A 22909-nucleotide genomic window follows, 5' to 3' on the forward strand; every position below is an offset into this window, starting at 1 on the left:
GCTTTCAGCAATAAGTCAACAAAAAGTGGTGATGAGAACATGGTGAAAAGGAATGCTTATGTACCATGGGTGGGATTATAAATTCTGGGGTGCAGCCACTATGGAAAACAATATGAAAGTTCTTCAAAAACTAAAAATAAAACCACTTTTGACCCAGCAATTCCACTTCTGGATATTTAAAGAAATCCAAAAAACTAATTTGAAAATATATATACCTCTACAGTCATTTCAATGTTATTTACAATAGCCAAGATGTGGAAGCAACTTGTTTCCATCAATAGATGATCAGATAAAGAAGTAGTAGTGCATATGCACAATAGAGTATTACTTAGCCTTGAAAAGAGAGTGAAATCTTACCAGTTGGGACACCATGGATGGATGTGGATGTTATTACACTAAATTAAGTAAGTCAGAAAGAAAAAGATAAATACCATATGCTCTCACTTATATGTAGAATCTAAAGAACAAAATAAATGAATAAATAAAACAGGAACGAATTCATAGATACAGAGAAAAAATTGATGTTTGCCAGGTGGGAGGGGATTTGGGGGTTCTGAGTGAATAAGATGAAGGGATTAAGAAGTACAAATTGGTAGTTGCAAAATAGTCACGGGGGTATAAAGTACGGGATAAAGAATGCATCAATAATATTGTAATAACTGTGTATGGTGCCAAGTAGGTACTAGACTAATGAGAGGGATCACTTCATAGGGTATATGAATGTCCAACTACTATGGCTATAGCCCAAAAATTAATATAAAATAATATAGAATGTCAACTGTAATTGAAAAAATAAAATAAATTTTAAAAAGAAAATATTAATAAAATGTTTTCTGTCAAATTAAAATAAAATTAAAATTTCAATATTTTGTCTATATTTCCCTTAGAAATAACAAAAGAAAATTTTTTGAATGTAATTTTAAAAATGTGTAGACATAACTAGTGAAACGTTTTACTAAAAGAGAACAAATTAGGAGACTATTTCAATTATTTTCACTTTGTTGATTTAGTTAAAAACAGTCTACCAGATGAGTTTTTTTTGAGGTAATACTGTCTTTGTCCCTTTATTAATAAAACAAAATCTTCTATGAGGACATTTAACCAAAGTTAGAAAATATGATTGCATTAAAACATTGATTTTTAAACTTGACAACATAGTAAATTCACCTCAAATGATTTTACAAAATACCTCTTTCCAGGTCCTACTCCTGACTTATTGAATTAAAATTGTTGTAGGTGGAACCTTCACATTTAGAGTTTAAAAATTTCCCCAAGTGATTATAAAGAGAAATGGGGGTTGAGAAGCACTGCGATTAGGCCATTCAACAGAGCAAGTTCCACATTCTATATTTTACCTTTACTAGTATAACCACTACCCAGTATAGGAAGAAAATCTGTTTCTTAAAGCATATCTGCTAATTAAAACTATTAACACATAGAAAGAGAAAATGCAAGAGAGAGAACCTTCATCAAAAGAGCAAGGACATTTCCAGAGAGAGTATTTTCATTTTGATAAAGAAGAAATCAGGTTAAAGGTGGGGTAGGGATTAAGGTAAAGCTAGTATTTCATGTCCAGTAGCAGATAATTGCTTGACTCAACTTAAGATACCCAAAGTTTTGAGTGATCAAAATACCATATACAATGTAAATCAAAATAGTTTAAAAATTGTGTAGGGTTTTGCTTAGGAGAAGCATTGTGTCAATCGTTCATTTAAGAAATTCTTGTCAAATATTTATGTGATGGTCACTATTCTAGTGTTAGACCCAAGGAAGCATTTTGTATCAGATTCCAAATCTGTGAATCCTGTCTCGCCATCTGTTACAGAATCAGCTTTCCTTGTAATACATATGCCAAGGAACAGGGATATTCTGTTACTGATTAGGTTTTGGCATCTAATCCTGCACAATCTGTTATGATGGTCATTTTGAGTGGCTTCCTTTCATTCCTCTATGGGAAGGCTGTTTATTTCTCCAGCTACATCCTAGGGCCTGTTTAGCCCCCTCAAGAAGGAAAAAAACACATTTCTCACCCAGAGGGCCTGGGCCTTGGACTCTGGCTCAGATCGTGAAGTAGTAAGAGGAAAGGCACATTGCCTAGGGAAGAAGGAGATTTACCCTTTTTGTTCCTTCCCTTAGAACTTTGTCCCTGATACTCCATTTCCTAGTGATTTTGAGCATCCTGAATTCACAACGAAGGTTAGCTTGTACCATTAACATTCCTCCATAATTTGTTTTCTTCTATAACTCAGTCACTTTAACAGGATGGATTATGATCATCCAGAGAGGAAGAGAGTTAGGAGAAGAAAAAGAGAAGACAGTGAGAGGAAGAGATCTAAAGAACTAGAAATTCTAAAATTGTTTTTGTTAATTCTCTATTACCATCATCAGCATCAGCATCATCATGTTGTCGTTGTTGTTGTTATTATTATTATTATTATTATTTTCATATTTTCTACTACCCTTGGCCTCTACCATCTATCTTTGACATAGGAGTCACATTGAGTAGGCAAGTGCTGCCTCATCTACCTCATGACCTCTTTGTCTTCATCTCTTCTTACTTTCAACTTCAGAACTCTCTTCCCACTGCACTTACCTCCTTGCTGCTTCTATATGCCAAGTAGGATTCTGTTTTTCAAATTTGGAATTTGTGTTCTCTGCCTGGAATATTCTGTCTCAGACATTTTCACAGTTTATCCCATAGATTCTTTCAGATTGCTGCTAAAATATTACTTTACCTGAAATGTCTTCACAGACTACTTTATAAAAAATGGCAACATGCCACCCATCCACCAATTCCAGGCTTCCTGCCCCATTACTCTGCTTATTTTTTTTAACAGTAATTATCATTACTTAGTACATTCGGTATGTACATGTTTATTTGTTTCTTGTCTGTCTATCCCCATAGAATATTCGAACCAGGGACTTTGTTCATTGCCATATTGCCAGTTCCTAGAACAGGATCTAAGATCCATAGACAATGCATTTTTTTGAAAATGATTTATGAAGTAAATATTATGGCATTCAGCAAGATGCTTAAAATGTATTTTCTCTAAATTATACTGAGACTTTGAGAGACAACAATTATTATTTCAACAGGTAAGTAACTATTGGACCCTAAGCAAGTTATATATAAATGAAATAACTTAGTATTTGAATAACATGCAGCCAAATTTTAAACTTCAAGAGAAGAAATAGAATGGATATATTAAGAAAGGGGAAAGAGGATCTCCTAAAGGAATGAATCCAAGATAAATCTCTTAAATAGATTGTAGGAAATCTCATATGGCAAAGTTGATAAAAGGGCTATCATTGAAAAGGTAAAATAGAAAAGTAGACAAGGAATTATCTGCCAATTAGATGTCACCTCCCTTTGCACTGGTTAGCTTCATAATATGATTTTATGTCAAGAAAATGAAGCAAAAACAAAAATTGGTAACACTGACTATCTTAGATTTATAATAGAAATTCTGACTTTAAAAGTATCTTCGAGATGAGTAATAATTATATTTCTGAGCAGATGCATTTGGCATGTATAGTATATCTCAGCCAGCAATAGCAGAATGCACACCTTTCTTAGACACACACAGAACATTCACCAAAGACAGACTATATTCTGGGTGAGAAACTACAGCTGAACAAACTTAAAATTTTAGAAATTATCTAAAGTATGTTCTCTGACCACAATGGGATCAAATTAGAAAACAATAACAGAAAGCTAACAGTAAAATTTCTAAACACAAATTAAACAGCATGTTTTACAAAATCAGTTGGTCAATGCAGAAGCCTCAAGGAAAATTTAAAAAATTAATTGAGCTGAATGAAAATGAAAATACAACATTTTAAAATCTGTAAGACACTGCTAAAGTTGTGCTGAGAGGGAAATTTGTAACATAAATATATATACTACAAAAGAGGAAATGTTTCAAATCAATAATTTGAACTCTCACACAAGAATCTAGAAAAAGAAGAGGAAAATAAATCCAAAGCAAGCAGAAGGAAGGAAATAATACAGATATGAGCATAAATCAATCAACTTTTCTGAAAACAGAAAAACAAGAAAATCAATGAAACAAAGAGCTGGTTCTTTTAAAAGATCAATAAAATTGACAAATCTGTACAGGACTGACAAAGAAAAAAGAGACAAGACACACATTACTATTTTTCAAGAACAAAACAAGAAATTACTACAATCCTTGTAGATATCAAGAGGATAAAATAATACTATACACCTTTTACATATATAATTTGAAAACTTATACAAAATGGATCAATTCCTTAAAAGTCTCAAACTGCGATAATTTATCCAGTATGAAACAGATAATTTGAATATCCTGATAATAATTAAGAAAATTAAATCCATAGTTAAAAAATGCATTTAAAAAATCTCCAGGCTTATATGGCTTTACTGGAGAATTCTACCAAAATGTTTAAAAAATAATTAATGCAAATTCCACATAACCTCTTCCAGAAAATAGAAGAGGAAGAAATGCTTCTCATTAATTTTATAAAGTTATTATTACCCTGATACCAAGAACCAGAAAAAGAAAGTACAAAAAATAACACAACAGGCCAAAACCCTGCATGAATATAGATGTCGAAAGCCTTAGCAAACTTTTAGCAAATAGAATTTGGCAATATATCAAAATAATTATACACCATGACCAACTCGGTTTATTTCAGTGATGCAGTCTGTTTATATGCAAAAATTAATCAATGAAATATACCATTATAATAGGCTAAAAAGTTACATGATTATATCAAACAATACAGTATAAACTTTAGACAAAATTCTACACTCATAATAACAAATAAACTAAAAAAAAAAAAAAAAAAAAAAAAAAAAAAAAAAAAAAAGAGCATAGAAGGCCACCCTCTTAACTTGATAAAAAGCATTCACAAAAAAATATTCAGCTTACATTGTACATAATGGTAAAAGACTATGTGCTTTCCTTGGAAGATTGGGAATAAGGCAAGGATTTATTCAACATAATGCAGTAAATTATAGCCAGGACAAAAAGGCAAGGAAATGGAAAAATATGTATATATCAGAAAGGAAAAAATTTTAAAAATCTCCTATTTGAGGATGATATTATTTTCTACATAGAAAATCTCAAGGAATCTACAGAAACACACCTAGAGCTAAGAATTGAGTCCAAGTTTACAGGATAGAAGGTAAATATGCAAAAGCCAATTCTCTGGCTATATACTAACAATTAGCATGTAAATGTTCAAATTAAAAATATAATACCACTTATGAGCACTCAAAAAGTTAAATACTTAGTTATAAATCTAATAAAATATGTACAGGATTTGTATGCCGAAACTACAAAATACTTATGAAAGAAATGAAAGAATATGTAAAAAATGGATACATATCATATTTATAGATTTGAAGCCAGAACCTTCTAAAGATATCAATTCTCCTCAAATTGATTCACCAGTTAAATGCAATTCCTATCAAAATCCAAGTAAGAATATTTTGTTGTTATACGCAAAATAATTCTAAAATTTACATGGAAAGCAAAGGAAATAGAATAACTAAAAAACTACTCTTTGGAAAAAGAATAGTGTAAGAGAAATTTATAATCTACTTATATTATGTATTCAAAACATATATATAAGTATAGTAATAAAGGCTGTGTGATGCTGGTGGGGAAAAGACGCATAGATCAATGAAATAGAATAGAGAACCTAGAAATAGACCTGCACAAATACAGTCAACAAAGCAAAGGCAATATAATAAAATAAAGATAGTCCTTTCAACAAATGGTGCTGGAGCAACTGGACATCCACGCGGAAAAAAATAGTAATAAATCCAGATGAAGATCTTATACCCCTTGCAAAAGTTAACTCAAAATGAATCATAATCCTAAATGTAAAATCCAAATCTGTAATAGTCCTAGGAGATAAGTGAAAACTTAGATGGCCATTGGTATAGCAATGATTTTTTAGATGCAACACAAAATCCATGATCCATAAAAAAATAATAATTGATAGGCTGGACATGATTAAAATTAAAAACTTCTGTAAAAGACCATGTGAAGAGAATGAGGAGATAAACCACAGACTGGGAAGAAATACTTACAAAGATACACCTGATAAAAGACTGTTACCCCAAATATACAAAGAACTCATAAAATTTAACAATAAGAAAATAACCTGATTTAAAAAATGAGACACCTTAACAGACACATCACCAAGGAAGATATACATATAGCAAATAAGCATATGAAAAGATGCTTATGTCATAATCATATGTCATCAGAGAAATGAAAATTAAAACAACAGGAGGATACCACCACACACCTGTTCCAGGGCATTGGCAAGGCCAGTGGGGATGTGGAGCAGCAAGAACTCTCTCTCATTCACTGCTGGTGGGAACGCAAAATGGTGCAGCCACTTTGGAAGTTAGTTTCGTGGTTTCTTACAAAACTAAACATACTCTTACCATATAATCAAATGATTGCACTTGGTATTTACTCCAAAGAGTTGAAAACATGTCCATACAAAAACTGGCACATGAATGCCTATAGCAACTTTATTAATAATTGTCAAAACTTGGAAGCAATTAAGATGTCCTTCATCTTAGTCAACTTGGGCTTAGTTACCATCAACTAGATAGTTTATAAACAACAGAAATACATATCTCAGAGTTCTCAAGGCTGGAAGTCTGAGATCTGGGAAGAATTCTCTTTCAGGCTGCAAACTGCTGATTTCTTATTATATCTTCACATACTACAAAGAGGACAGGGGAGTTCTCTGGCCTCTTATTATATTTCCTCTTACTCTCTAAGCTTTATTGAGGTATAATTGATAGACAAAAATTGTGTATATTAAAGGTGTACAACATGATCTTTCGATTTATGTATACACTGTGATATGATTACCACACTCAAGCTAATTAATGTATCCATTACCTATATAGTTACTATTATTTGTTTTTGGTAAGAACAATTAATATCTACTCTCAACAAATTTGAATTAAACAATACAATTATTAACTATAGTGACCATTTTGGCACTAGACCTTATTAATCCTGAATACTAAAACTTTGTACCCTTTGACCAACATCTTCCCCATTCACACCCCACCCCCAGGCCCTGGCAACCACTATTATTTTCTCTGCTTTTATGACTTTGAATTGTTTAGATTTCACATTGTAACTGAGAACGTGCAGTATTTGTCTTTTTATGTCTGGCTCACTTCACTTAGCATAACGTCATTCAGTGCATCCATGTTGTCACAAATGGCAGAATTTCCTTCTTTTTTAAGCTGAATGATATTGTGCTATATTTATTACATTTTCTTTATTCATTCATCTGTCAATGGACACTTAAGTTATTTCTATATATTGACCATTATAAATGATGTCACAAGGAACAAGGATATCACTTTGAGGTACCAGTTTTACTTCCTTTGGGTAGATACCCAGGAAAAGAATTACTAGATCTTATGGTAGTTCTATTTTTATTTTTTTCAGGAATCTTCATACTGTTTTCCCTATTGGCTATACCAATTTACATTCCCTCCAACAGTGGAGTTCTCTTTTCTCTATATCCTCATAAACACTTGTTATATATATGCCATCCTAAAAAGGTGCAAGATGATAATTCCATTATGGTTTGGATTTGCATTTCCCTGATAATTAGTGATGCTAAACACATTTTAATATACTTGCTGGTTATTTGCATGCCCTTTCTAGAAAAATGTCTACCCAGGTCCTTTGGTCATTTTTTTTTTTTTTTTGCAAATATGTTTTTTTTCAACTTGTAGATTGTCTTTTTATTTTGTTGGTTGTTTACTCTGCTGTACAAAAGCTTTTTAGTTTGAAATAGTTCACTTGTTTATTTTTACTTTCCTGAGCTTTTGGTATTATATCAAAGAAATTTATTGGCAAGGCCAATGTCAAGAAACTTTTCTATTATATTTTCTTCTAGGAGTTTTATGGTTTTAACTCTTACATTTAAGTCTTTAATCCTTTTTGAGTTGATTTTTGTGTATGATGTAAGATAGGATCTAATTTCATTCTTTGGCTTGTGACTATCCCATTTCCCAGCAACATTTTTTGAAGAGACTATCTTTTCCCCATTGTGTATTCTTAGCACCCTCAAACAATGGAATGCAATTTAATGCTAAGAAGGAAATGAGCTATTAAGCCATGAAAAGACATGAAAGAAGCTTAAATTCATATTACCAAATGAAAGAAACCTATCCGAAAAGACTATTTGCTGTATGATTGCAACTGTACAACATTCTGGAAAAGGCAACACTATGGAGATAGTAAAAGCTCAGTGGTTGCCAGGGGTTGCAAGAGAGAGTGAGATAAAAAATGGAGTACAGAGAATTTCGAGGGCAGCGAAGCTACTTCGCATGGTACTGTAATAGTGGATAAACGTCATCGTAAGTCTGCCCAAACCCATAGAATGTACAAAAGTGAACCCTAACGTCAGCTAGAAACTCTAGGAGATAATGATGTATCAGTGTAGGTTCACTAATTGTAACGAATGCTCAGCATTGGCAGAGCATATTGATGATGGTAGATGCTATGCCTGTGTGTGGGCAGGGGGTACATGGGAAATCGCTGTACCTTCTGCTCAATATTATGTGAACCTAAAACTAGTCTAAAAAATAAAATCTGTTAAGGACAATTTAATTAATAAAATTACTTGAAACATAGTGTGAGTCACATGTATTTTTCAATTCTGAATATAGTAACTTTATTGACCATAGTAAAATAAATATTAATATAATCTAAAACAGAACACAAGCATTTCTTTATATAGTGCTATTCTTGTCAAAATGGAGAATTTCTAGTTTAAAGGTACAGTTCAAAATTTACTTCATTTTTAATTGTATTTAAAAATCAGTATTAAATGTGTATGGTTATTTTGCAAGATATTCTTAATCCAAAGAAATCAAATGATTCTTAACTTTATAGATTTGAAAGTATAACATTTATTTATGTAGCCGTGACAGTTAAAGAATTCCAATACTAACTCAAAATACGGGAAGATTCCAAAGTATTAAAGACTATTATATTCTGAGTTTCCCTTTGAGAAATTCTATTCAAATCCTGACTAGTAGTTCTTGAGTGCTCTAGTCCTTGAAGCACAGTCTAGTGATACATGTATAGATAATATTTGTTCAACATTATAAGTTGTAACAGAAGACAGGACATGATGATATGAGATCCTGGGGTGGAATCTTTAATTCAGTATGGGACAGGAGGTGAGGGAGGTTATAACCAAGACAACTTTCAAGAAAAAGCGTCACTTGAATTGTGTCTTAAATGGAGAAAGTTATTCCAAACAGAATAAATAGTACTTGTAAAAGTACAAAGTATGAAACATCATTCTATATACAATTAAAGAATGTTAAGTTGATGATTTTAAGTTATAAAATATAGAAGAGAAAAGGGTGAGACCTGAGGCCGAGGGACAGAAAAGAGGCAAACCATGAAAGGCCTCATACTGCTATGTAAGTCCTTTAGACTCTATCCAGGCACCAGTGAGAAGACCATTGAAGACTTTTCATTAGAGAAAAAACATAATTAAACATGCATTTTGGATGATTCATTCCTGTTTTAGTTCTGGAAATTTTCATTTAATGAATTTCTAAACAATTAATATTAAAAGCCAAGGTTTCTACCTTTCCATTTTAATGGAAACTCATATGAAATACCTAGCATATCTTATAGCAAAAATTTAGTAGATGTTAATTTTCTCTTTCTTCCTATTGTGGCTGTAGACTACACTAAAGGAAAATTTTATGTATCAATCCATCAACATTTTCTTTATCTCCTGTGTCCCTCATGGAGACAATTTGACAATTGGACATGGCCTATAATTTTAAAAAGATATGTTGAGAACAAATCTGTTAGATTTTTCTTTAGGCCTAGCAGCTAGCATATGGAATTGATTAATTGATTAATCAATGAATCATTTATTGTAGATAGTTTCAATATATTAGCTAACTGAAAATTCATAGTTACACTTGCATATTTTATGCATCACTAATTTCATTTTTTATCTGTCTTAAGAACTTCTGAATCAGGAAAAAAGTGAGTGTGATTTTTTTTTTCTTTAAAGGGATTTCATATCGCCATCCTGAGGAAGCACTGAAAACTTACTCTGACTTAATTTTCTACAGTATTCTTTATCACAATAAAAGCTATACCAAAGAACCATTTTTTCACTTCATCTAATTCTGTAGTATTTCCCATACTTATCACCATTTCATACAAGAGACACAAGTGGTGTTTCTTAGAACATGATTTGGAAAAAATCTCCTTTGGTTAATGAATAATCATCTTGAGCTCTGGGAGAGGATAAGAAACAATTCTTAAGGTCATCTTGATTTCCTTTTATCCCCTAACTTTGTCATCTTTTCTGCTTTGCTGTTTTCGCTGCCTATCTTTAAAGCTTCTTAGGCTTTGCAGCAGCACAAAATTCTTACTTTGTGTCTAAAAAGAACTTTTTATGGTTAATGGAACTTTTACAACTAAATTTAAAAATCCAGATAAATCCCCAGGATCTTGATTAAATAATTGCTCAAAAACAATTGAAGACCTCTACCCAATAACTTAATTTCATTTTGCTTTGCCAAAAGGTGGGGAAATATACTTTTATGCTTTCTACCTTTAGAAAACACTAGTAGTAATTGCAATAAATATTTGGGCTGTTGACCCTCTGATTTGCAGATCCAGGTTATGTTTACAAAGGCCATCATTTTCTGTGTTTCTGCCTTTGGGGCAAAGGTCACAGAACTCTGAAGAGCAAGAAACTGGAAAATGTAATCAACGAGATAATTTGCTTTTTGCCATCACAGCTACAAATGCCTTTAAATGTCATCTTTTCTACATTTTTAAAATGTCATAGACTAAGGTTTAAAATGTGTCTCAGATTTAAGACAGGAATAATCTCTGTTTTGATTATTACTGTCCTGTTGGTCTCTGGATTTCAGAGGAACTATTAGCTATGGAAGACTGGAAGATGTGCTTTAGTATTAAAAGTTTGATCCAGTTCCAAACTGTGATCAGAAGGTAATTTAATGCTGTGGCAACTGGATAATCTTTTCTAAATATAGTTGATACATAAAAACCTAGACATAACAGTATTCAATCGGATATCAGTTATTCACTTTAGAAAACAAATTTTTTACTTTAAAAGATACACACTCATAAATACACACAATTACATATATACTATGAGATTCTTTTGAAGTCTTTTAGTGCACATAAAATGTGGCTTTATTCCCATAAAAATATGGATTTACACCCTGCCTTTTGGAAATATGATTTTGTAGAACAAAACATGTAACAAAGCAAAACACCATGCTTATTTCATTAGAAATTTGATAAATTTTTGAACTTCATCTCCTCTCTCTCTCTCTCTTTTTTTTTAAAGTAAAAAATGTAAAAGCTGAAGAACTTGAAGGGAGCTGTAGTTTACATCTATTGTTTACCTGCTAAGTACCATTATTTTCTGGAAACCGTTTCCATCTATTCCTCCCTCCAGCACAGCTGTGTTTATGCACTCTGATCCCTCCTTTCTTGTCACAGTTGATTGAAACAGGAATGGATAACTTCCCCCAAATGAGACCCTCCATCAGAAATTAGGAAATGAGACTACAGGATTTTAGCCTCTTTCTTCCTGCTACCTTCAATGGAGGAGATGTAAGCCCAGGAGCCATGAGCCTCATGACCCACTTTGTAGAGAGGAAACACCAAAGGTTTTTTTTTAGAGAGAAATATGTCTATAAAGGAACCAAGATGAGAGCAGGGGGACACTTCTGACATCATCAGAGTCCTGCTTCCATTTGTTCTTGAAGCCCAAATGTGTCGCCTCCCTTCGGTTCAAGATGTCTTTTAGTAAATTTCTTCATTTAATCATTGATTTTTGTACTTCCCTCTAAGATTGCACTCTATAATAATAATAAAAAAAAACTAATAAAATAACTCATTTTTTGTTATTAATGTATTAATCTTGGGTATTAGCAATTTCCTTACTTAAAAATGTCAATGGAGGTTCCTCAAAAAATTAAAAATAGAACTACCATAAGATCCAGCAATTCCACTTCTGGGTATTTATACAAAAAGAATGAAAACACTAATTGGAAAAGGATATCTGAACCCCCATGTTTATTGCAGCATTATTTACAATAATCAAGACATGGAAACAACCTACATGTCCATCAATGGATGAATGAATAAAGATGTGGTACAAATATAATGGAATATAATTCAATCTTAAAAAATAACTAAACTTGCCACTTGTGACAATATAGATAGAACTTGAGGACGTTATGCTAAGGGAATAAGTCAGACAGAGAAAGACAAATATTGTATAATCTCACTTATATGTGGAATCTAAAAAAAAAAAAAATCCAAACTCATAGATACAGAGAACAGATTGGTGGTTGCCAGGGCAGCGTTGAGGGGCAGGAAAGTGAAATGGATAAATGTAGTCAAAATGGACAAACTTCCAGTTATAAAATAAATAAGTCTTAAGGGTATAATGTACAGCACAATGACTATAAAACTCTATTATATATTTGAAAGTTGATAGGGGAGTAGATCTTAAAAGTTCTCATCATAAGAAAAAAAAACTTGGTAACTATATGGTAATGGGTGTTAACTGGACTTCTTGTAGTAATCACTTTGCAGTTTATACGAATATTGAATCATTATGCTATAGTCCTTCCTGAAATTAACATAATGTTGTATGTCAATTTTATCTTAACAGAAAAAAAAAAGGAAAAAAAAGAGTCACTGTCCTCCAGTCATAGCTCACCAAGAATACGCCTATGATCTAACAAGTCTAGTTTATTATCCTTTAGTGGGGGATAATACACACCATGGGGGACCAAGGGGTATCTCAGTAACAAAGTGTTGAAAATAATATAAATAGCATTTAAACTTTGAATACCTCATCAAAAACATCCTCAGACCTGACAAGGGTTGTGCAATTGCATTTAAAATGAGACAGAATGCATCAACAAGCAGTAATCATCAGAAACAAAACATTTTCTTAGATATTAGCAATAACTTATTTTAAAGAAAGATTAAGAAAATTTAGTTAATTTTTTCAGCTTTACAAAAGGATAATATGCTAGCTTACCCTTTATTTTTCAAATCTAATAGAAATTTGTTAGATTTTAAAATTAAACAGTTGAAATTATTTTTGTATGAAGAATTTCAAAAATTGTGACAATTAGAGATACATTAGGATGTCATAAAAGGCTGGATGGGACTTACTGTTGCAGCTGATTTTTCAGTGTTTTGGATCATTCGTGCATAAAATATATATCTATAAACATTGAGCATACCTTCAAGAAATATTTAACGGTGATCTGTGTTGTAGCACTTGGAAGAACATAGGCTAAATGTGATGAATAATACATTGTTTCTTCTGTCAAAGAACTCACAAAACAGTGACTCTTTCATTCCACATTATTTCCTTGTTATCCCTAAAATTGCAGGTCTACAGCCAGACTTCCATAGAAACTCAATAAATGTTCATTATTACTACTTAATGATGATGATGACAAACATTTAGTGTGCCTATTTTAAGAAACTAAGAATAGTGTGGAAAAATATTATCCAGATACATAGATAGAATGTCTTATATTTAGCTAGAGATCTTGAGAAAGTTATTTCCCCAGAACCATGGATTATTTATGGTATTCATTAAATAAGGTATTTGGTTCCGAAGGTTCAGCAAAGGGATTTGGGTAGTGCAAAGAGTCTGTTCATTTTTTCTGAGAGAAATATATTGTGCAGGTTAATGTCTTGCCTCAGGAATGTTTGGGCCTCATCCATTGTGATTAGAAAGTAAAGTTTTCATTAATGACTTTAACAGAAATTATAAAAATAGTTCATTTTTTAAGGACGCAAATCAAAATTGTAACATTTAGTTTCTTACAAAGTCTTCATATATCATATTAATAAAAATTTCATAAGTTTGTGTGTGTGTGTGTCTGTGTGTGTGTCTGTGTGAATCTCAAATTCAGGTTCACTGTGTAGTTGACACTTGTAGCGAAGGGTGGGCTGTAATCTGCAGAGGGGTCATGGACAGCAATGGTGGTAATACAGGCTCAGAACAGGGGCAGGCTTGGGAAAGTTCCTTTACTACTCAAGTCCCTAACACAGATGAGGAAATAATATCAATGTCTAAATGTCTTTGATTTACTTGCTTTAATTATAGATGGCATAGTGAAGTGACAGCTTTGAATGGGAGAAATGATCATAGTGAGGGGAGATTACAGTACCTGAAATATACATGCAGTCAAACATTTGTGTGGCAGATGCTGTCCAGGCACTGGTCTGTGTGTTCGGAATCCAAAGAGAAATAAAACACATCCCTGCCTTCAAGGAACTCATGATACAAAGGCAAAAATAGACAAAAATTAAGATAAGTGTATCAAATGATGAGGATATCAAAAGAGCATAGAGGAGAAACATTTTACCTGGTAAGGTGGGGTGAGGGTGAGCAGACTAGGCTTTCTGGAGTAATGTATGAGTGGAACTTTATGGAGTCATTTGGGATTAGCCAATGGAAAAAGAGAGACTGGGTACTATTAGCAAAGTTGTGGAAGTAAGAAAGAATATGGCATGTGGAGAACTGTGGGCAGTGTGTCAAGAATAATTTTGCTGTCGTTTTGCTTTTCAAATTTCAAATCATAGACTACTGAGATTATACAACAATAAAACTTATACTGCTTCTGCTAAGTAGAGGGAACACATCATTTTATAACTCTAAATGTGTTATATGCCTCCAAGAATTCAAAGCAAGAGTATGGGCACTGATCAGGGCTAAGCCTTCCAGAGGCTGCGGTGCACTGCGGCGCAGAGATTTTCTTTATACTCTTAGGATATGAGACATTATTGCATCTCTTAATTAGTTTTACATTGTAGCTAATCAATAGCTCCTTGAAAATTTGTTTAAAACAAAATAGAAAAAAAAATAGAAACAAACAAAAAACCAAAAATCCTGCATGTTACTCTGAGATCCTCAGAATTAAGATGACTGGAACTCTAAAATATTCAAGATATATACATTCGTACCTGAAAATTTTTAGCATATCTGCCCATTTATTCATTAAATATAAGGCTGAGAAAGTACAAGAAAGGTACTATTTCTTCCTATACTCCTCCTGACTATAATGCTCTCTTTGAAATTTGAATCAGTTCTCAATATGATTATGATAGCACATTGCTCTATCTTATGGTTCTCTTCAAAAGAATGAGAATTTTCCAGTGGCTGTTCACATATATCCCCCAAATAGATGTTCTAATGTGAGAAATGAGCAGAGTGCCTGGATATTGCATAAAATTTGAGCAACCGAGAGTCTATACTGCTCAAGTATCACTACATACATATTTGGAAAACTTAGTTCCCTTCTCTTTTTTCAAGAGAAATGCATGCCTCAAGATGACTTGGGCTATAAGGCTGAACACAACACTTTCAATGTCTATGCTTTCGTGAGTGCTTTCGCCCCCTCCCTTGCTCCCTCCCTCTCATCCTTCCTCCCTTCCTTCTTTTCTTCTTTCCTCCCACCCTCCCTTCCTTCCTTCCTTCCTTCCTTCCTTCCTTCCTTCCTTCCTTCCTTCCTTCCTTCCTTCCTTCCTTCCTTCAGAGCTCTCTTTAGGATCTTGGAAAATCTATCATTTCAAAATGCATTTAAATCAATGGTAGCTGTAAAAGGACCAGTTACAAAAGAATACAAGTTACAGTTAATGCTTGAAATTATTTTTTAAATGCATGCATATTGCATTTAAAAATCGATGTTGGGTACAAATATATTTATAACTTTTAGGACATAATTGCCAAGTTTGATAATCAAATGTATTTTGAAATTTTAGTTATAAACTGTTTTGCATTGAGGAACTAGAATTACTTAGCTGTCGTTAATGCAACTCATTTGCTAGATCTCAGGTGGGCAGGCTGCACTTTGGCCAGTCTCCAAGAAAGGTAAAAGTGGAACCTCAGTTCACACGAAATGCCACTCATGTAGCCCTGATGCAGCCTACTATGTATGCATAACTATTTTCATACATGTATTTATCAATTTATGTAGAAATGAGAAAGCTAAATCTAATAGAAATGAGAATCCACGATATATCAATTCCTTTTCCTTTAACTTCCATTTCGACTCATATTTTCGCCATTCAGTCATCTGCGGGCCGCCAAACTGAAAACCTCGAGTTCTCTTTTAATTCTCCTGCTGACCAAAGTTCTGAAACGAATCTCAAATTTTGCTTTAATTCACTTACACACTGACTTGTTCAGAACCTCACGCTTTCAGTCCTGGCTCACAGCCAGCAAGAACATCAGACGCTCTGCTCCCCCGCCCCCCCCCCCCCCCCCCGCTGGCCTCAAGTACGCAAATTCCTTAAATTCGCTTTGATAATGTCACCTTCTGCTCAAAAATAGTTGCATGTCTTTTACTCTGCCTAATTTATATGTATGAACTTCCAAATTCTTTAGCCTGAAATTCAAAACCTGCAGAATGCAGTATGAACACTTCTGTTAGTTGCAATGCCCTATTATTTCCGCACCTAGTATATAGAAAGTGTGCTTTAAGTGGTTTTCATTGAACATTCTCCACTTTTTAACTTTGACATATGTCCCTTCGGCAACTTAGTTTCCGTCTTGTGCATATATCAAAATCTACCTCAAACATTACATTTTATGCAGAGGCTCCCTCATTTCTTCTCTGTGAAATGAAAAACAAATTCACACGTGTATTTTTCTTTATCACACATTATTAAGCTTCGACCATGCTCCAAATAGACAAAGATCAATACAATGCCCTGCTCACTTTAGGGCTTTAATTTAGTCAAGTAAAAAGCCATGGCTGCATGTGATCAACACTACCACACAAAAACACGCAGTTTCCGGTGAAGTCCCACAAAGTGTGTTGTAAACTCAGTGGACAAAGGTGAGGGTCAAGGAAAGTTCAATTGTGTAAATGAATCTTAATGGAAATGGAAATAATGGAAAGACATTTCGGTCAAAGAGAAAGGTACCATAAAGGACAGAAGCTTGAAACATGCAGGAGTGTTCAAAAACTGACATCGAATTTGGCTTGGCTTAAGAATAGGTAGAAAATGAGATGGGGACTCCCAGAAATGAGACAGGGACCATCTTATAAAGTATTAGTTATGCCACACTCAGAATTGTGCTTGAAATAAGTGAACACTCAATAAACATTTATTCCATTAACAAATGAATAAATCACTTTATCTACTACTGGTATATTAAATCTTCATGTTTAACTATTTCATATTTAATAATTTACTAGTTTACACTTTGGCTCATTGAAGAAAACCTGTGCGTTCACACTTTGTTTCCAAAAACGCCCAGTTTTTGGAAACAAAGCCACATATGGCTGATCCTTAATCTGTTACTGTAATGATTAGAAACATTCCTACTAGGATGAGGGCCAAAAGTTGAGGGTTCTTAAAGTTACGTGTGTACAAACAAATGTTCACATATATTTGTGTTTTTCTTTTTTTCTTTTTTCTAGGGTCAGACATTGTTCAATGGTTAATAAAGAACTTAACTATAGAAGATCCAGGTAAATAAATCATTTTCCCACTGATAGAATTATTTTCTTTGCAATTTTAAGAAATTTGTCTACTCAGAGCTAATATGACAACCAAACAAATCTGAAAAATTATAATTATACTTAACTGTGCTTTTAGCGTTTATACACATTTTGTGATTGTCAATATATATTTATCTAAAATTTACTCAGTGTATATTTACAATTTTTTACGTATTTAATGTTGATTCAGGTGATTGGCGATTGTTAGAATGGATGAGCTGTGAGCATGTTCATAAATAATTGTACATATAATTCATAGCAAGTGATTATGAAGTAATGATTTCTCTCCTTTTTTTTCCTTCATCAGTAAAATGCTCTTAATACTGTGTTTTATGAAACTTAAGTAAGTCAACATGCAAGCGTGCCAAAATCTTGATTTTATTTTCTATTAGGCCAGATTCTTTTTCATCTCTGAACATTTGCAAGCACATTTAACTAAATAGAATCCTTTAAAACTGCATGCGATTTTTTCTATACTGGCATTTAAACCCAACCTATTTTATGACCTTCTCTTTATAATTCACTCCCATTGGCTTTTCTTCACCATGAATAGTTACCAAGAATACTTACATTTGATAATACTCAATTTGCTGCTTAATTTTGTTATGTGTTATTCTTTATTGCACATGTGTTGGTCTTATTGCTTGAGTTGAATCTAAACAACATAATGGCAGAGGACTCACTTCCTCTCCAACTAATGACAGAAGTGCCAAGATCAATCAGTTTTCAATAATTACTTGATTCTTTACTAATAGGAATATACCGAAGTGACAAGTTATGGTAACCAATAATTCAGTATAAACTTTCCTAAATAGATGTGAAAAAGTGAGAAAAAATAAATTTTAAATGAATTATTTTTCATAAAAACAAAATTCAGTGTAAAAGAAATGGTTTAAAATGCAAATAGAATAAGAGTAGGGATAAATATGAGTTAATTCAGGGTAAGAAATTAATTTTGAATAGTTGCAAAAATTTCTTCTTCTAGAAGTATTATTCGCTATAAAAATACCTGTAAAAATTGAGAATCAGGCAAGTCAACCAGATGTTTTGTTTACACATCCTCAAATTGGTTTGAATATCTTACTTATCATTGAATTAATTAAATCAATCTATTATGCTCACTATTATACAGAGTGTGTCATCTGCCTCCCAGTCCTATGGAGAAACTGACCTAAATTCTATTGACAGGTATAATAAAGCCCTGCTGCAAATGGCCTTTGTATTCCATGGCGTTGGCCAGCCTGCCAGTGAAATCACAGGCTGAGGAACTTGGGGATATATCAGAATTGAGAAAGTGTAGAATGTCTTGTTATCCTTGATAATGTTTTTCACTCTCAAGGTATTTTATGTTTTTCCAAGTCATTTTAAAATATATTATTTCATTTGATTACCATAACAATATCATGAGTAGCCAGGCAGAGATTTCATTCATTTTACATGAAGTGTCAACTGAGAAAACACAAATACCGAGTCACAAGAAAATTTGATTAAAGAATTAAAACCTTGTCTCTCAGTCTTTACCCTGTGTGCTCACTCTTTTAGTACAACTATTTCAGGCCTAGAGTCTGCTTTTCCATAAAGGGTTGTCAGTCATGAGAGGAGCCTGCACCCACCTGACCAAATGATCCATTACATAATGTCTTTTGGAATAACATGATTGATTTTCTTAAATTTGGTGTTATATTTACCTGTTGCATCCTGGGCAGATCCTTTGTTAGTGCTGTTTTCTATGTGTTTCAATACATGTATATTACAGGTAAAATAAAAAGAGATATTTTTTATGCTCTTCACGCTATTTCAGACAATTTTACTTGGGTGGAAGGAGGATAGAAGCATTTAAAACACTCTTGCCAATTATTAAGACCCTTCTGAGCCTATAAAAATACAAATTTTATCATTCATTCTACAAGCTATCACGTCATATGAACCAGTCCCTTTTATTGGTGCTAGTGAACCATTACAGGAAAACTTTTTGGGTTTCTAAGGCACCATTTAACACCCTGATAATAATATACAACAAATTGCAGATTGAAGCTATCACACAGATCTTTAACAACTTTGATTAGTTTTACCTGATTCAAAGAAATAGGTATTACTCAAGCATACATCCTGTAAATGTGCACTTTCTGTGATAAAGAAAAAAAAACTAATACATCCCTCCTATCTTTGGGTACCTGCTGCTAACTCACATTCTTGCTACCACAGCCGGAGGCTCAGGGTTATGTACTAAGAAATATGTTGTTCTAATTATTTTCCTGTGCGATGAGCAAGAGCCGTGGTTTTCTTTATGTATTCCTTTTAATGTGTTAGTTTCTTCTCAGAAGAGAGAAGTAATTCCTTTTGCATGTATATTACATTAGTACTCCAGTAATTTTTTTTTTTTTTTAAATCATAGTATCTTGTGCACTGATATCACAGGAACCTCTCGTTTGGTGGCCCTTGCCCCTTGAGAATAGCAAAACAGAAAATGAAAAGTCTACAAATGTTTACTCTAGATATCTCATTCAAAGTAATCGACACATCAATAGGTACAGCCCAACACACCCAGCCTATTGGGATCAGCTGTCTCATTTAACTTAATATCTTGCTACAGTTCTTTCTCTCCCCTCCATTTGTTTGTTTGGGTTTTCATTTACATTTAAATACTATACTTTGTAATGGAACGAGCAACTATAGTTGTCATTTGACTAATATAATTGTGCAGTCACTCTACACAATTAAGAATCAAAACCCAGAATGTACTGAAAAGTCTTCACAAAGTATATAAATCAAAGATTTTCTGGCCAGAAGCAGGGTAGTTACCACTATCATGTCTGTTGTGGTTTCAGCCTCAGGCGGGCCATCTTTCCTGTTGATAGAGGCTTTTCCTGGCTTTGGCTTTTGGCGCCTTTGCCTGCCACCACTGGGACTATATTGCAGTAACAGTAGAAAAGAACTATAAAACATTAACATTAATTAAGTGGGTGCCCACAGTTACCATACTGGATGTTTCTGTCCTATTTAATTTTTGAATATAGGAAGAAGATAAGAGAGCCTGCATGTCCTGAACACCAACTGTGTGCCAAGCAACATGTTGAGAACTTGATATGTATTATTTAATCTTAAGGAAAAAAGAGATGAATCTCATGAAGTACATGATAGATCAGAAAATTAAGAGATAGAACCAGTATTTAAACCCAGATATATTTGCTTTCAGATCAATTCGAGCAGTAGCAATTTCACTTTACGAGTGAGAGGTGAGAGCAGAGATGAGATGTGGAGCTGGGATTCACACCTGATGTGTCACACGTGATGCTAGTACAATGCACTGGTCAGAGATCCAGCAGGCGCCTCTGCAATGCCAGCTTCCTCTCTCGGTTTGTGCTGGCTAGCATGTGCATCTATAAATGCTAGTATCGGGGTTATGTTATCTCTCTCATTTTTATCTGATTGCATGAATTTTTATACGTTATAATTAATATTATTATCATTAGACTTGCCAACTATTAAGGAAAATACTAAAAATATCTTGGAATCTAATTGGAATTGTCTTCTCTATTGAAAAACTTGAACTAGCATAATAATGGTCAGGGTTTGATATATTTCAAAATCGTTTATAAACTCCTCTTAGGAACATTTCCTATCATAGCAGAGCTTGCTATTTCTAGCCTATCTATTAGAAAAACCAAAAATTAAAGACTACTCTACAGACCAAATAGAAAAAGCAAAATTGCCCTGAGGAATTGTCTAGTTCTTCTGTAGCTGATTGACCTATTTGGTTTTTTTTTTTCCTTCTTTTTAGGTCTTCATTTTTTATTTTATTAACCTTTTTGTAATACATGTTTCTTTTATAAGCCAACTTGGTTTTTTGCTTTGAGAAAGAAATAGAAAAGGAAGGAAGGAAGGAAGGAAGGAAGGAAGGAAGGAAGGAAGGAAGGAAGGAAGGAAGGAAGGAAGGGTTGAGCAGGAAGGAACGAAGGAAGAAGGGAGGGCGAGAGGAAGTAGGAAGGACGGAACGCGAGGAAGGTAGGAAGGAGGAAGCGGACAGGACGTACGACTGCCGACGAGGAGGTAGGAAAGGAGAAGGCGGAAGGAGTGGTGCGGGGAAGGAGGCCTCCTCTTCTTCTCTTCTGTCCTCCTCCCTTCGTGCGTTCCTCTTCCTTCCCCCTTCCTCCTTCCTTCCTTTCTTCCTCCCTTCCCTTCCTTTCGCCCCCTTCCTTACTTCCCTTCCGTCCTGCCTCTCTTAGGATAGATCTCCACATTGATGTTCATTGCAGCATTATTCATAGTGGCCACAACATGGAAAACAAAACAAAACAAAACAAAGTGCCCTCCAATAGATGATTAGATAAAGGAGATGTGGTACATACATACAATGGAATATTGCTCAGCCATAAGAAAAGATGAAATACTGCCATTTGCTACAATGTGGATGGATCTTGAGATTATCAGGCTAAGCAAAATAAGTCAAGCAGAAAAAGTTGAGAACCATATGATTTCACTCATATGTGGGATATAAAAACTGAAACAAACAAGGCAAACGAATTGAGTATTATCAAATGTAAGTATTCTTGGTAACTATTCATGGTAAAGAAAAGCCAATGGGACTGAATTATAAAGAGAAGGTCATAAAATAGGTTGGGTTTAAATGCTAGTATTTAAAAAATTGCATGCAGTTTTAAAGGATTCTATTTAGTATAAAGGATTTGGTAAAGCTAATAAGGCTGAGAGCATATGCTATCATCTGAAAATATGCCTATTCATCAGAATTGGACACTTAGAAAAAGATGAGGAAATGTAAGTGATTACATCTGTCCTCCACAGGAAGCCATAGACAGTTGTGTAAGAGCTGTCTATAAAGTCAGTCCCCTTTATATTTTATAAAAGATAGCATAGTATTTTTTTTTATTTCCCAGCTGAAGAATGAATTAGATTTTTCTTCCCTCTGTATTTGAGTTGAGAACAGTGCTACTTGTTCTATTTCTGTGTCATATTTTGTGAAGCTTTTCCTTTTATTACAACTAAGAATCACAGGAAATGCTGGCTACAATAGTACAGAAGACATGATAAGAGTGCTGATAGAAGCTTTGACACTTAAATATGATCCTGCTAGGGCATTAATGTACCCATATCTTCATTTATCATTTGGTTGCAAAACACACATGAATATTACTGCTTCCATAGTAAAAAACAAACAAAAAATCACCCTTTTTAAAATAACAATTCTAAGAAACTGCATGGAACATATATTATGATTTTTAAATTTTAAAAATTTCTCATAAGCAAGGAAGTTTTTATGTCTAATAAAACTAAAATGCT

At 33.5% G+C, this 22909-nt stretch overlaps 1 protein-coding gene across 12 annotated transcripts in view; it reads left to right on the top strand.

The window, feature by feature from the left end:
* The window catches only part of RGS7 (regulator of G protein signaling 7), a 557275-nt gene that overhangs the window by 311946 nt on the left and 222420 nt on the right, over window positions 1-22909 (top strand). For 10 of the 12 annotated variants that reach the window (XM_016166718.2, XM_036235631.1, XM_016166716.2 and 7 more), the window contains exon 4: window positions 17531-17581. The exons of the other annotated variants lie outside the window; for them this stretch is intronic. In XM_016166718.2, coding sequence (XP_016022204.1) covers window positions 17531-17581 — 51 coding nt within the window. The remainder of the gene's footprint in view (window positions 1-17530; window positions 17582-22909) is intronic. 12 annotated transcript variants of the gene reach the window in all.

This window comes from Rousettus aegyptiacus, unplaced genomic scaffold, assembly GCF_014176215.1.
Source record: "Rousettus aegyptiacus isolate mRouAeg1 unplaced genomic scaffold, mRouAeg1.p scaffold_m13_p_18, whole genome shotgun sequence".
Taxonomy (NCBI): Eukaryota; Metazoa; Chordata; class Mammalia; order Chiroptera; family Pteropodidae; genus Rousettus; species Rousettus aegyptiacus.